Source organism: Erinaceus europaeus, chromosome X (assembly GCF_950295315.1).
Source record: "Erinaceus europaeus chromosome X, mEriEur2.1, whole genome shotgun sequence".
Taxonomy (NCBI): Eukaryota; Metazoa; Chordata; class Mammalia; order Eulipotyphla; family Erinaceidae; genus Erinaceus; species Erinaceus europaeus.
Window position 1 is genome coordinate 71852777 of NC_080185.1, and position 16015 is coordinate 71868791.

The following is a 16015-nucleotide window of genomic DNA, read 5'->3' on the forward strand; positions in this document are numbered from 1 at the left end:
GCTGACCTGCTTCACCGCTTGTGAAGCGACTCCCCTGCAGGTGGGAAGCCTGGGGCTCGAACTGGGATCCTTAACAAAGGTCCTTGCGTTTTGCGCCATGTGCACTTAACCCACTGCACTACCATCTGACTACCATTTGAATTCTTTTAAAGTACAAGAGAGGAACTGGCTGGCTATCGAAATAGCACTTTCATAAGTTGTAAAATATTAATTACTTGTTTAGTGTTTAAACATAGTGCAAATACACTCACTGATTTACATTTGCATACAGTGCTGCTACAACTATATAGTAATGTGGAGTACTGTGAAATAAGTGACTTAAAACTGAAACCAAAGATTGGGGAGATAACTCAAGACATTAAAGCAAAAGACTCAAATCTTCAAAGGCCCAGGTTCAGTCCCCAGTATTGCCATAAGCCAGAATTGATCAGGCTGAGTAGATAGCATAATGGTTATATAAAAAGATTTTCATGCCTGTTATACCAGGTTAAATCCTCAGTACTACCATAAACCAAAGCTGAGCAGTACTCTGGTTAAAAAGAATAAAACTCAAGTATATAAAAATGTGTTTATGGGGTTATTTAAGTTATTAAATTATTGGTACAATATGATCCTAAATTTTAGTTCCTTTTAAAAATATTTTTAAATTTCTTTTTTGAGGGATTAGTGGTTTACATTTGACAGTACAAAACAATAGTTTGTACATGCGTAACATTTCCCAGTTTTCCACGAAACAATTCAACCCCCATTAGGTCCTCCTTTGCCATCATGTTCCAGTACCTGCACCCTCCACCCACCCCAGAATCTTTTACTTTGGTACAGTACACTAATTCCAGTCCAATTTCTGCTCAGTGTTTTCCCTTCTGATCTTGTTTTTCAGCTTCTGTCTATGAATGAGATCATCCCATATCTTTTTTTTTATTCTTACTACTTATGAAAAATGTATGCTATTATATACATTTTTTTTTATTGGCCTCCAGGGTTCGGTGCCAGCACTACAAATTCACTGCCCCTGGAGGCTGTTTTTCATTTTTTTATTAGAGAGAACTTTAGAGGGGAGGGGAAAACACAGTGGGAGAGAAAAGAGATACACCTGCAGACCTGTTTCACCAATTGTAAAGCGACTTACCTACAGGTGGGGAATGGGGGCTCGAACTGGCATCTTTGTGTGGGTCCCTGTGCTTTATACTATGTGCAGTTAACCCAGTGTGCCACTGCCCAACCCCTTGCTTTTTTTTTTTTTTTTTGAAGCATCATTTTTTTAAATTTCTTTATTTGGGGATCATGTTTTACAGTTGACAACAAATACAATAGTTTGTACATGCATAACATTTCTCAGTTTTCCACACAACAATACAACCCCCACTAGGTTCTCTGCCATCCTGTTTTAGGACCTGAACTCTCCCTGCTCCACCCACCCAACGCACAGTCTTTTACTTTGGTGCAATATACCAACTCCAGTCCAAGTTCTGCTTAGTGCTTTCTCTTCTGATCTTGTTTTTCAACTTCTGCCTGTCAGTGAGATCATCCCATACTCATCCTTCTGTTTCTGACTTATTTCACTTAACATGATTTCTTCAAGCTCCATCTAAGATGGGCTGAAAATGGTGAAATCACCATTTTTATTCTCAAAATGTCCAATAGCTCTAGTTTATCTATCTCTTCATTTAAGTCCTTCGTTTCTTTATTGATTTTCTGCCTGGATGATCTGTCAAGTTGAGAGAGTGGGGTATTAAAGCCCTCTACTATTACTGTCTTGCTGTTGATATATTGCTGTAGCTCTTTCAGTAGATGTTTCTTGTATTTTGATGGCCTCTCCTTGGTTGCATAGATGTTGATAATCATTAAGTCCTCTGGATTGAGTGATCCTCTGAGTATTAAGTAATGTCCATCCTTATCTTTTTAAATTTTAAGGTATATCATGTCAGATATGATTATAGCTGTTCCTGTCTCCCCCCTTTTGTGGTCCATTGGCTTGTATGGTAGTTTTCCATCCTTTCACTTTGAGTCTGTTTGTCTTGTTGAGTTAGGTGGGATTCCTGCAGACAACATAAGGTTGGGTTGTGTTTTCTGTTCCACCTCCCTACTCTGTGCCTTTTTATAGGTGAATTCAGGCCATTGACATTTATTGATATTTAGGTTGAAGATATTTTAATGCCATTATTGTAGATTTTCAGAGTTATCTGATTGTTTATAGAAGACCTTTCAGAACTTCTTTCAGGGCAGGCTTGTTGATAGTTCACTCCTTCAGCTGTTGCTTGTCTGAGAAGGTTTTTATGCCTCCATCTAGTCTTCATGATAGTCTAGCAGGATACGGCAGTCTTGGTTGAAAGCCTTTCTTATTAAACACTTGATAGATATCTTGCCATTCTCTTCTGGCCTGTAGTGTTTGTGTGGAGAAAGCTGCTGCTAATCTTGTGGGTTTTCCTCTGTAAGTGAGCCTTTGTTTTTCTCTTGCAGCCTTCAGGATCCTTTCTTTATCCTTATTCCTTTTTATTCTAAATATGATGTGTCTTGGTGTTTTTAAGTCTGGGTTAATTCTGTTTGGGACCCTCTGGGATTTTTCAACCTTTATGTCTTTTATGTTGTCTAGACTAGGGAAGTTCTCATCTATTATGTCTTGTAGAATGCTTTCTTACCCTCCCTCTCTTTCTTCCTCTGGTAGGCCTATAATACATATATTATTTCTTTTGAAATCATCCCATATGTCTCTGTTGTTTTTTTCAATATCTCTTAATCTCTTCTTGAGATCTCTTACTTCTTTCTTAATTTTCTCTAATTCATCCTCAGTCTTGCTAATTCCAGCTTCTCTGCAAATCTGGGCAGTATTGCTGGGTCCTGTGAGTTTCTAAACAAGTCCTGTTTATAGTCTGTAGGTTCTGAGGCAATTATTCACCATGTTCTCATCAGGAGAGCAATGTGGAAAGGCTTCCACTATACAGCCCCACTGCTAGACCACTGGTATGTAGATCTTCTCCTGAGTTTGCTGGTCAGTTCTCTGCCTCCTGATGTCAGCACAGGGCCTCACCCCTTCTGTTCCAGCTTCTAAGGGCAGTTGCAAATAGAGACTCACAGTTACATTTGGTGAGTCTTAGGGGAGTCCTTTCCGGTATTTAGCAGTCTTTTTCTTGGTAAAACAGACTGGAGGTGGCTCCTCAACTAGGCAAACTGCCAGACTGTTACCAGCCGTTTGGGAGTAGATATGGGCTTTAGCCCCAGGAATCTCTCCTTAGGCTCTTCTCCGTCCATGAGCCATGCTTGTTTTCACTCACCGGTGACTTGGTGCGTTCCCAAAGTAGTCCGAGTCTCGTCTTGTTGCAGTATCAGGTAATCTTTGATATTCCTTGTACTCTAGAGACACTTCTCAGATGGGTAGAGCTGGAGGTCTGGACAGAGTTGTGGTCTCTGGATGCTCTGGTGATTTGGTTGGTTCCCAAAGTCGTTCTAGTCCTGTATTGTTGCAGTCCCAGGTGATCTCCTTTGATATTCCTAGTTGATCGAGGAGAAGAGAGAAACACAGCTGCTGCTACTCTGTAGTCCTGCCTCTGGCTCTTTGTTTTTAATATATATATATAAAGCAATTTTTAAGACTTTAAATATTTTATTTTATTTTATTACGAGAGCACTGCTCAGCTCTGTCTTACGGTGTTGCAGGGGATTGAACCTGGGAATTTGGAGGCTCAAGCATGAGCATGTCTTTACATAACCTTTATGCTATCTATACCCCACCCCTAAATTTTATTTCCAAATGGTTTACTTCCAATGATAAGGTTAATAAGACCCTCTATGAATGCTGAATTTTGCTGTTCTTACCAATTACTTTTTTTTTAATTGGGGGGGGGTTAATGACTTGCAGTACAGACTTTATTACACAGAACAACCTCTCATCTTCCCTTGATAGGTGTCTGGGAGACACTCACTACCCCAACCTAGGGCCTCCTCTGCCGTTATACTTAAGAGTTTTAAAATAAGTACTGTAAGATGGTAAGGGGAAGAATTGCTATACTTTGCATTTATTCTCTTTTATATGCCCTATCGAACTGATTTTTTTTGTACTCTTCTAGGACCTCATTAATCAAGGAAGAGAAAAAGTTGTGGAGGCAACAAACAGTGTGACAGCAGTAAGGATTCAGCCTCTTGAAGATATAATTTCAGCTGTAGTAAGTTATTTTTCTATTTAATTGAGTTGCACAAAAAATTCTAAATACTTTTATTCCAAAGATAGCCAGTCTTTGTACAACAGTTGACAACTTAGTACTGTATGGAGGAAAGGAAAAGCAAGAAATAAAATAAAAATTAAAGGACTGTGGGGGAGGTGAATTTTCAGGTCCTGGTTGTAGGATGATGGAGGAGGACCTAGGCATGGAGTTAGTGTTTAGCAGAAAACTGAGAAATTTTACACATGTACCAATACCTGTATTTACTGTCAAATGTAAACCATCAATCCCACCAATAAAAATTTTTAAAAAAATAGTGAATACCACTAAGTACCTTAATTATTTTCTCTCTGATCTATTTTTTTCCCCTTTTAGTGGAAGGAAAACATGAATCTCTCAGAGGCCCAAGTACAGGCGTTAGCACTAAGTAGACAAGCCAGCCAGGAGCTTGATGTTAAAAGAAGAGAAGCAATCTACAATGATGTATTGACAAAACAACAGATGGTAAGAATATTGATTATCTCTAGGCTGTTTCATTTTCTTGAATTTATAGACGTCAGTGTTAAGTGACAGCTATGTCACTAGTCACCCTAGATAAGGATAGATAAAAGGTTGATCACTGTTTATTCCTAGAAGAAATTATGTCCAAAATGGGCTAGGCTGTGGTACGCCGGATTAAGTGCACAGTACGAAGTATAAGGACCCACACAAGGATCCTGATTCAAGCCCTTGGCTCCCCACCTGCAGGGTGAAGCAGGGCTGCAGGTGTCTATACTTCTCTCTATCTCCTCTTTCTCTCTCAGTTTCTCTCTGTCCTATTCAATAAAATGGAAAAATGGCCACCAGGAGTAGTGGATTCATAGTGCAGGCACCAAGCCCCAGTGATAACCCTGAAAGCAAAAAAAAAAAAAAAGTCAGAAACCTTAGTAATGTCAAGATAACTACCTTTTGTTACAAAAGAACAACTTCTCCCTAATGGGTCTCCTTGAGGAATTCATCTATATAATGTAATCTGTGTATCTTCTGGATATCACCAAAGTAATTTTACCATACATTTTAACACATTTATCATTCTTAAACTCCCCCCAAAATATACTTTTAAATGTATTTGAGCATTAAAAGTGGAGCTGTCAGTGTTAATGGACACAGGTTCTTACTAAATTGTATGATTATTTAAAAGGCTAACATATTCTAGCTTCCTTGGTCATCTTTCCTAGCACAGCTATTTGCCTTGTACTGGAAAATTTCAAATCTTGACATCAGGGAATCAATTTCTATGGCATGGATTTTACTTAGAAAGCACTTCAGAATCATGTGGTTTAAAATTAGGAAATTCAAGATATTCTGGGTAGGAATTATTATACTGCCAATGTTTTTCCCCTTTAGTGATTGTCACTAAAATGTTTGTCATCACATGAAATATTTAGCATGTGCGCTCAACCAGATGCGCCACCACCCAGCCCCACATGAAATTTTTAAAGAATGGCAAAGAAAAGAGTCTTGACAAAAAGTGCTGTAACTAATACTTGAGACTAATGACAATTCTGGACTGGTTACTGGGGCAACTAATCTAAATGCTGCTTGCAGTACAATATTCAACTCATTAAGTGATTTTTAGCCCTAAATGGTGTTATTAACTGATTTCTCCAGTAATGGTCCTATAAATGCCATTAGGTTAGTAATGGTGATAACAATAATGTGTTTTCCTTTTGTTATGGTACCCCTTTAACAAATTGATTTTAGCTCAAAACTTGATACTTGCATCTTTGAAATAGGTCATGTACTTATAACAGCTCCCTTTTTTCTCTTTAGTTAATCAGCTGTGTTCAAAGAATACTTATGAACCGAAGACTCCAGCAGCAATATAGTCAGCAACAACAGCAACAAATGACTTATCAACAAGCAACACTGAGTCACCTCATGATGCCAAAGCCTCCAAATTTAATCATGAATCCTACTAACTACCAGCAGATTGATATGAGAGGAATGTATCAGTCAGTAGCTGGTGGTATGCAGCCACCACCATTGCAACGTGCACCACCCCCAATGAGAAGCAAAAATCCTGGTCCTTCCCAAGGGAAATCAATGTGATTTTGCACTAAAAGCTTAAAAGATTGTTAAAATCGTAGAAAGATCTTTTATTTTTATAGGAATCAATGACTTAACAGAACTCAACTGTATAAATAGTTTGGTCCCCTTAAATGCCAATCTTCCATATTAGTTTAAATTTTTTTAAATAGGGCATATCATTTCTTCTCTGACATTTGTCAGTGATGTTGCCTAGAATCTTCTTACACACATTGAGTACAGAAGATATTTCAAATTGTTTTCAGTGAAAACAAGTTCTTCCATAACAGTAACAATTTCAAGATTTCCGCTCTAAATTTTTATGCCTGCTTTTAGCAACCATAAAATTTATGAATTTAGGAGAGAATACAGATTTATATATTTGTTCTTTACATATAAAACACACAGCTGAGTTCTTAAAGTTGATTCCTCAAATTATAAAATACTTTTGTACTTAATCCACTTCTTGATTAAGTGATTGAATTGGTCTTAATGTTCTTTTGACTGAATAATGAAACTGGGCTTCTGCTATACATCTCTGTGAAAGTTTAAAAAAAAGTAAGGATTATATTTGACACAGAATTGTGCAATATTCTTAAATACTACTGCTCTAAAATTAGGAGGAGTCTTGCAGTTATGTTAACATTATATAAGCAGCCTTAAGTACAACATAAGAAGAGAAGTCCTTTTTCTTCTATACTCCCTCTGCCATTTTTTATTTTCAGTTACACATGCTGAAATAATCACTGGTAAAATGTTCAGGTTGTGAGTTATCTTCCACACGTGAATTTTCTCTCTCCTGAGATTATATAAGGACATCTCAGTTGCTTTGTGTCAATGCTAGTGCTTCATCCTGTTGCTGGCAGTGGGATATGGATAACAAAAGCAGGGTCTAGCATTTTAGGAGGTTAAGACTAACTTGTGGCTGTTAATGTTCACACAAAGTGGCAGAACTATTGCTGACTAAGTTTACACGAGGAATGTGTTTAATATTGACAGTTCCCAATACTGTCAGTATTGTGAAATAATTCCTCCTGAAGGATCGCTGGCTTCTATTCTCTTCTCTCATCATGTTCTTTCCCCCTCAATTTCCCTATGTTTTCTAAAAGAAACTGTTTCAAAATTAATTTTTTTAGTTTGTATCCATAAAGTAATTTTCTGATAAAATTAGTTCATCTAATACCCCTTTATGAAGTCTTACTAGAAAATCATTACATTGTTGTTTTTCATAATTGATGAGTGCAAAATAACCCGTAAGTTTATTTATATACAATTTTGTTGCTTAACTTTCTTAAAGAAAAAAGATTGCTAAACTGTGAGTCAACGTACCATGAAAAAACATTTTTTGAGATGGTGATATCATAGCTAAAAGAAACAGCTAAGGAATTCCAGAAATAAAGAAAACTGGGTAGAGGATCTGCTCTAGGTATAACTGAAGTTTAACATTAGCATAAACTGTTTTGGGTTATTTAGATGATCAATAGATTTCCATCTTTATCTTGAAAGAACTAGTAATAAAACATTCAGGAACACTAGCTTTGTGATACAGAATTTCTAAGGTTTGGTGGTTCAACCCCACCCCCAACACCTTCCACCAGTGAGTTATTATTAGCAAATTTGGATACCATTCCAGTCATACAATCAAATTTATTTACTGTGGGAGCAGCATGTGTGTTTACTTTTAGAAGAAATGAGGGGGAAGAAAACAGATTTATGAGATACATATTTGAAGGCAGTATACTCTGGCTGTTATCTGTTGATATTTCTACAAGTCCAGAACACTTTACACGATGCTTTACTGGGCCTGGGAACTTTCAACATGGTTTAATTATTTACTTGCTCAAAGACATAGATGTGAAAATTGTAGGCAATTTTCACTATGGATGAAACTATGGTTTAAAGGATAATATATAGAAGAATTAATTGGAAATGAAAGAGTTTGAAATAAAACTTGGACCACTTTGCATACACTCTTATCACTTGACATTTTAGCTACATATATGTACTTTGAGTATAACATCAAGCTTTAACAAATATTTAAAGACAAAGTCACATCAATAAGATACTAAAAGACTCATTTTTATATTTGTTTTAGATGTTTTAAATAGTTGCAATGGCTTAAAATGACGATTTAAAATGTTGCTTGTAAGACAGTTTTGCCTGCTAAATTCTCCACATTTTGTAACCTGTTTTATTTCTTTGGGTGTAAAGCGTTTTTGCTTAGTATTGTGATATTGTATATGTTTTGTCCCAGTTGTATAGTAATGTTTCAGTCCATCATCCAGCTTTGGCTGCTGAAATCATACAGCTGTGAAGACTTGCCTTTGTTTCTGTTAGACTGCTTTTCATTTCCATATTGAGTATCTTAAGTACTGTAGAAAAGATGTCACTCTTCCTTTAAGGCTGTTTTGTAATATATATAAGGACTGGAATTGTGTTTTTAAAAGAAAAGCATTCAAGTATGACAATAATACTATCTGTGTTTTCACCATTCAAAGTGCTGTTTAGTAGTTGAAACTTAAACTATTTAATGTCATTTAATAAAGTGACCAAAATGTGTTGTGCTCTTTATTGAATCTTCACACCTTTGAAAATCTGTGCACATATTGTTTCATAGTAAATGAATATAGCTTTTAATGTCCTATTGAATGGTAGTTCTTCTGCACATTTATTTATGAAATATTGGGAGGATGCAACGTTTGGGTTTTTTAACAGTTACATTCTAAATTCTGTAAAAAGAGATCTCTAACATTAAAAAGAACTTACCTACTATGAGGCCTACTTCTAGCCTACTAGGAAGTTTGTATTAGTTTTGGTTGTCTATGTGTAGTACAGCACCATTTCTTGCTTCCTAACAGCTGCATCTGTCATTTAAATCAAGCAGGGTTATCCACACTTGCTACACTATCTGTTTACTATCTGAGAGCTATAATAAGTTGCTGGAAACCATATTACCTGACCCAAAATACTGGGTTGTCATAAAAGTCATGACACATTTCCCATAGAAAAACCAAAAAATATTATACTGAATGTGTTATAGTCTTCCCTTACCTAAGCTCATTATCACTTTTAGTATCTTCGAATCATCAGATACATATTTCTGTGCATAAGGCCCTGAAAAATGATTACTTAACCTATCAAGTAGCCACTGCTTCCTTTGAGAGTAGTATGTTGTGAAACTATTTAAATGCTTGCTTATTTTGTTTTGTTTTTCTTTACCGGAGCACAGCTCAACTCTGGATTAATTGTGGTGCAGGGGATTGAACCTGGGACGTTTGGTGCCTCAGGCATGAAAGTCCTTTTTGAATAACCTTTATGAATAACCTTTATGTTGTCTCCCTGCTCCCTAATGCTTAATGTAAACCATAAAATAGGTAACTTTTCAAAGGTTATCCTTTTACATGCTTATATCACTAAGAATTATGGTCAGGTCAAGTTATCACCTTACTTCAACTGGGCTTAATTTTAAAGAATTTTTTGGCTTTCATTTAATTCTACCTTGAGATAATTCTTTCACTACTTTTTTTTTCAGCAGTCTGTCAGTCCCAAAGGTAATCACTTTAGAAAATCCTTTTTGTCTTTGCAACATTTTTAATATGCTGTCCTATGGAAGTGAGTAAAAATTGAAAGTCCAAAATATATGATGTTTCAATGCTATATATCTGCCAAGGAACCAAATATTGCCCACAGATGTATTAGTCCTATCTGAAAATGGAGTGACTCTCCCCTCTATTTCTTTCAAGAGATTGACTCCAAAGTGTGTATGATGATAAAATTCCAATAGGAAACACATTGCTACCCTTTCATTGGACACCATTGTACCCTTTTGTACACCATTGTGGTTACCTGCATGACAGAGGATGATAAGAACCCAAGTTGGGGGTAGAAATGTCTTGGAGAGGCCGTTGAAGAGAATGAGAAATTGTACCTTCATGTCAACCATCATTTCAATAAAATAACAAAAGAACAGTGTAATATTGAAACAAACAATAGAGAATCCAGAAATAAACCCACACCTGGTAAGTGACAAAGGAGCCAAAGACACTAAATGGGGAAAAGAAAGTCTTCCAGGGCCAGGTGGTGGCACACCTGGTTGAGCACACATGTTGCAATGCTCAAGGTCCTGGGTTCAAGGGAGACAGCTTTGCAAGTGGTGTAGTGTTGCAGGTGTCTTGTCTCTTTCCCTCTCTACCACCCCTTCGCTCTATTTCTGGCTGTCTATCCAATAAATAAAGATAATAGTCTTCAACCGATGACATGGGAAAGCCACATGTAGAAAAATTAAGCTGCTTTAAAATTGTCTAAAGTGTCCATAGGGTATGCCAGCAAGTTTGATAGAAGTCTCAGTCCAAAGTATATGGCTAGGGGAAGAAATGGCAGGGGATGAAACGCTGCATGAGGAAGGTCAGCCACTGGAATTCTGCTTTTCTGTAGATAGCTAGCTGGAACCACCAACACGTGACAGGCATATCAGAAGCAGGAATGGCAAGCAGGCATTAAGAAAGTTCTGTCCTTGGAGTCTGTGTATCAGGTTCTTCAGATCGCGTTAAGTGACATCTAGGGTTTCGGGGGGTGTGCCACTGTAGTCGTGCCATCTAGTGGGTGACATCAGGGTGTGCAGGGGTTCAGATGGTTTTTCCTGGGATTCCTGTGAAAGAAACACAAGCTGCTTCTAGTGGTTAGTAGGGCATCTGATTTGACTTTTATATATGTGTATATAGAAAAAGAGATTTGGTGCCTTAGCCAGCTGAGTATTGGGGGATGAGATACATTGGTTAAGTGTAGAAGAATATGTGAATGTTATTAATTCACATAAGTTGTATATGGAAGAACTTCTATAGTTTAATACCTTACCATATGAACAGATGATTCTTCATATGAAGGCTTGATAGCTGTAATCACTTGTGAAAAAAAAATTAAACTTATAACAAGTTAGAGGTTTACTATAGTTGACACCTCGATGATTATAATTGGTTTAAATATCTTAATGATTTTGTTTAAAGGTCATCTAATGTAACCTCCTGTAGCAGTCTCTACAGCAGGATCTATAGACCAATTATAGTTAAAATAAATATTGATTTTTAAATCATTTTTACTTTGGAGTATAAACAGGTTCAGGTTACTTAGAGAGTTAATGTATGTTAGTGACAATAGTTTTAACATTTACAGTGCCAGATTGATGCCAGATCTGTTGTGGATTAATTTCCACAAGATAGTTTACAGGGCACTTTTGGGGGCCCTCCAAAAGCGCCCTGTATAGAGAATTTGCATTTTAGTTTTGGGAATATATTGTCACGTTAAATATTTAGACTTTAACTTAGTTACTTTAGCAAATTAACTTTATCTTGCCTGGTAGTAATATACCTTCAAGGTTACACTTTTAACCGTTAATGTTACCAGACTTGAAACATAAACAGTTATAACACACAGGAGGAAAAAAACTTTTGTTATAAAGGAGGAAAAAAACTTTTGTTATAAAAACATATAATTTTAAAAACAAATTTATATCTGTCATTAGTCACACAGTTTAAAACTAAACACATATATACCCAAACTTATATATAAAAACCAAAAGAGGGAGAAAAACAAAAATTTTGGAATGATTCTGGACGTCTCCAGAAACTTTGGCTGCGTCCAGCATTTTTATATAAAGTCAATTACCTTTTAAAGTACTCTGAGCAGATGGGTCATGCAAAAATTTTTTTTGGTCATTCAACACACATTCAGGGAAAGGGTAGGAGAGAGGTCTCTGTGAGCCAGATTTTGTAGGTTCTGCCATGTTGTATTATGGGTCCTGGGATGTATCCTGCATCTAGTCCTCTTGTAGTATTTCTTGTTCTTCAGGAATAACAGCGCCATCCTGCGGGTATTGTCGGACATGGCGGGCAGGAACCCAGACGGGTTTAGAGTAATTTTGAGGGAAAACGCATGTGAAACCCCTTCCCATGGTCAATAGGGGGTCAGGCCCTTTCCAAATTTTATTGAGTGGGTCTTTCCATTTGAACTTAATAGATGGGAGGGTAGATGGTGTTTGCCAGTGAAGAATAATAGGAGGTAGGTCCGAATTATTGTAAATATTAAAGAGATTTTATGTAGTTAAGGCTTTTGCTAGCTGGATATTGGGGGATATGTTCCTCCTTTATCTTTATTTAATTGAGCCTTAAGCATTTGATGGGCCCTCTCGACAATGCCTTGTCCCTGTGGATTTTAGGAATGCCTGTGGTATGAGTAATATTCCAGAGGGAACAAAATTCTTTAAATTGTTTGCTGGTAAACATAGGCACATTGTCTGTTTTCAGAAAAAATGGCAAACCCATAACGGCAAAACAGAAGAGCATATGGATTATAAGCTTTTTAGAGCTTTCTCCTGTCTGAGCTGTTGCCCACATAAATTTAGAAAAGGTATCAATTGAGACAAACACATATATTTGTTTGTCAAAGTTTGGTATGTGGGTGACATTGATTTGCCAAATAGCATTAGCTTTTAGGCCTCGAGGGTTAACCCCAAGAGTCTGAATAGCAGGTGTTTTTATGAGACTTGCACAGGAAGAGCATGTAGCAAGGATATGTTTTAACTGTGGTAAAGGAACATCAGGAAATCGAGCTCGAAGGCCTTTAAGATTAACATGGGTTAGAGAATGGAAATCAGCAGGATCAGAGACAGACACTAGGAAGGTTCCTGTGGAGGCAAGGCAGTCAGCTGCAGCATTCTCTTTTTCCCACCGTCAGTGAAGACTGTAGGAGCAGAAGGGATGGGATCTCGAGAGGAAGGTTTAGGTGCTAGTAGAGGCAAAAGAGGTAAAGAAGCTATCAATTTATTAGAAGGAAAATGGTTATCTATTTGTCCTGGAAACCCCACGAAGCTTATGGCAAAGTGGGAATGATGACGTATGAGCCACTCTGTATCTGTAAGAGAAAAGGGCAGAATAATTAAATCCGGTTCTTTCCCTAAGACCTGCACAGACCTATTTCTTCCTTGGCGAACCATGAATGCTAACACATCTATCTCAGTGAGGAGTCTTGGAGCTCCGCCTACTGGCGTGTGAAGCCACTTAAGAACCCCATGGTTCTGCCACAATGCCCCTACTACTGTGGGGGTGGAGTTAAAGATTAGAAGGTTTACCGGAGAGGAGGGGGAGAACTGAACAAGGTGCATGTCCTGGAGGGCCTGGTTAACCCTTTCCAGTGCCAAGGAGGGCTCGGGAGTTAACTTACATTTTGAGGAGGGCTGTTTGTTTCCTTTTAAAAGGTCAAACAGTGGTTGGAGGCAGCTTGTAGGCAGATAGAGATACTGCCTAAGCCAATTTAAATTTCCTAGAAAACTTTGTAAAGAAGCAAGAGTAAGGTTAGAAGGGAAGGTGACATTAGGTTTTATGGGATGAATTTGCATTAGAGAAATCTCTGAACCTAAGAAAGATATTGGAGGAATTAGCTGTATCTTCTCAGGAGCTACATTAAGGCCACTTTTCTTTAATGCAGGAATGAGAAAATCACGTAAGGCACAGAGATCTGTATCTGATTTTCCCCATATTAATATATCATCTGTGTAATGAAAAACATTAAGGCCCTTATGAATATATGGGAAAAGGGCAGATTTAACAGCCTTCTGACAAATTGTAGGACTATTGGCCATACCCTGGGGCAGCACCACCCATTCAAATCTATCAGCAGGGCTGGCGTTATTAGTAGAAGGAACAGAGAAGGCAAAACGTTTACAATCTTGTGGATCCAAGGGAATAGAGAAAAAACAATCCTGTATATCAATAGCTATGATTGGAATTCCCATGGGAATTGCAGAAGCAAGAGGCAAACCCCTTTGGGGGGAGCCCCAGACCTGCATGGTTTTATTTACCACACGGAGATCTTGGAGGAGGCGCCATTTTCCCGAGCACTTTTTAATCACAAAGACAGGAGTATTCCATGGGCTTCAAGAATGACAAATGTGTCCCAAGGATAACTGCTCTCAGACGAGCTCCTTTAAAATTTCTAGCTTATCCCTAGGTAAAGGCCACTGTTCCACCCAGACAGGCTCATTAGAAAGCCAGTCTAAGTGGGGAGTTTGCTTATGAACAGTGGCGGTTAGTATTGGGGGTGCTGATTAGATCTTGTCTCGCAGGAGCGGGTGTTACGCTCTGCAGAGGCATCTGTGGATATCCTAACATCAAGACATTCCAGAAGATCCTTGCCCAGTAGGTTGGTGCTAATATCAGCTACCAAAGGGCGGAAGTGTCCAGTAGAACTTTCCGGGTCTTCCCACATGAGTGAATCTCGTGTGCAAAATGATGGGGTCATCCCTCCTATTCCATGTATACTGGGTCCGGGGAGGAGTTCCCAATTTGGGGGAACCTCTGCTTGCCTTAAAATCATCTTTTCTGCCCCCGTGTCAATCAAAAATTTAAAAGGAATATTGCCAATCCTTACTGTCATAGTAGGGTGACCTCGTTCTAAAACAGGAGTGGTCCACAAAATCTCAGGCCCCGAATTTTTACCATTCAGGGGCGTGCCATCTTTGTGAAATTTGGACCAACAATCTCTCTTCCAATGAAACCCTCTACGACATCTGGGACAAATTGTCCATGGCTTCTGGCTCCCTGACTGAAGGCGGGGTTGTCCTGACTGGAGGCAGGTTGCCCTGACTGGAGGCGGGGTTGCTCTAACTGGAGGCGGGGTTGCCCTGACTGGAGGCAGGTTTGCCCTGACTGGATGCGTGGTCGCAGCTTCTCTGGACATTGGTTATGCCAATGCCCTTGGCGACCGCACTGAAAGCAGGCCCTGTTTTGATTACGTGGGGTAACTGCATAAACCTGTGTAGTAGCGGGTGCCCCATAAGAGCCTGATGTAAGTTTCTGTGTCGCTAAAATCCAATTATCTGCGTGTAGGTGTTTAAGACTAAGGCATGCCTGATGGAATTGTGATATCATGCCATCCCAGATAATAGAACACAGGAGTAAAGAGTGGACTTCAGGATTATAAATCATTTTCTCTAAGGTTGCCCTCACCCTTGAGATGAAGTTCGCTAAGGATTCATCAGTGCCTTGGCAAAGGGAGTTAATGGGGATTGATGACTCTACTGTGGTTGGGGTTACCCTTCCCATGCCTGTGGTGTGCAGATGTGTACCTGTTCAAAATAACTGGTTGGAAACCTGGCTTCTGCCTGCTGAGTTCCAGATTCAAACACTCCTGCTCCAAACAAAGCATCAAAATTCCATTCTATCTGTTTGTTACTATTTTCCTGCGATTATCTAGAGCATTCATCACGAAAGCATGCCTTCCATTGCAGGTAGAGGTGGTCTGGGAGTGCAGCACAAGCCAGGTCTTTCCAGTCCTTGGGGGTGTTAAGGTGCTGGTAAAAACTCCTTAAAATGGACTTGGTCCATGGAGCATGAAAGCTGTCCTCCTTCACGGCTTGTCTGAGTTCTCTGAGCTCTTTAGAGGAGTATGGATGCCACACCTGAGGGTTTTGTCTACTGGGGGCCACATTTACTGGGAAAGTGTGGACTTGGTTTGATGATGTAGGAGAGAGAGCCACAGAGGTGGGAGCTGCTGTAGTGGCCACAGGGGAAACTGAACACATATCTATGGGGACAGAGCTCTCAGGGTGGACTGCAAATGGTTTAAGGTCCCTAAATGCTGAAAAGATATCCTTTAACTCTTGTATCTTAGCCACAAGGTCTCTTAATGATGAGGTATCAGCAGGGGGAGGAGTCGAAGAAGCAGAAGCCTCAGGGAAAGCCGAAACTGGGGCAACAGGAGGAGGAGTTAGATAAGCGGCAGTATCAGGGGAAGCCGAA

General features: G+C 38.8%; 1 protein-coding gene across 7 annotated transcripts in view; it reads left to right on the plus strand.

Annotated features, from left to right (window-relative positions):
* ATRX (ATRX chromatin remodeler) overlaps window positions 1-8782 on the plus strand; it is a 217354-nt gene extending 208572 nt beyond the window's left edge. For all 7 annotated transcript variants that reach the window (XM_060183149.1, XM_060183145.1, XM_060183147.1 and 4 more), the window contains 3 exons: window positions 4065-4160; window positions 4533-4661; window positions 5970-8782. In XM_060183149.1, the coding sequence (XP_060039132.1) occupies window positions 4065-4160; window positions 4533-4661; window positions 5970-6248 (504 nt within the window). In that variant the 3' untranslated portion in view covers window positions 6249-8782. The remainder of the gene's footprint in view (window positions 1-4064; window positions 4161-4532; window positions 4662-5969) is intronic.
* The last annotated feature ends 7233 nt before the right edge of the window (window positions 8783-16015 follow it).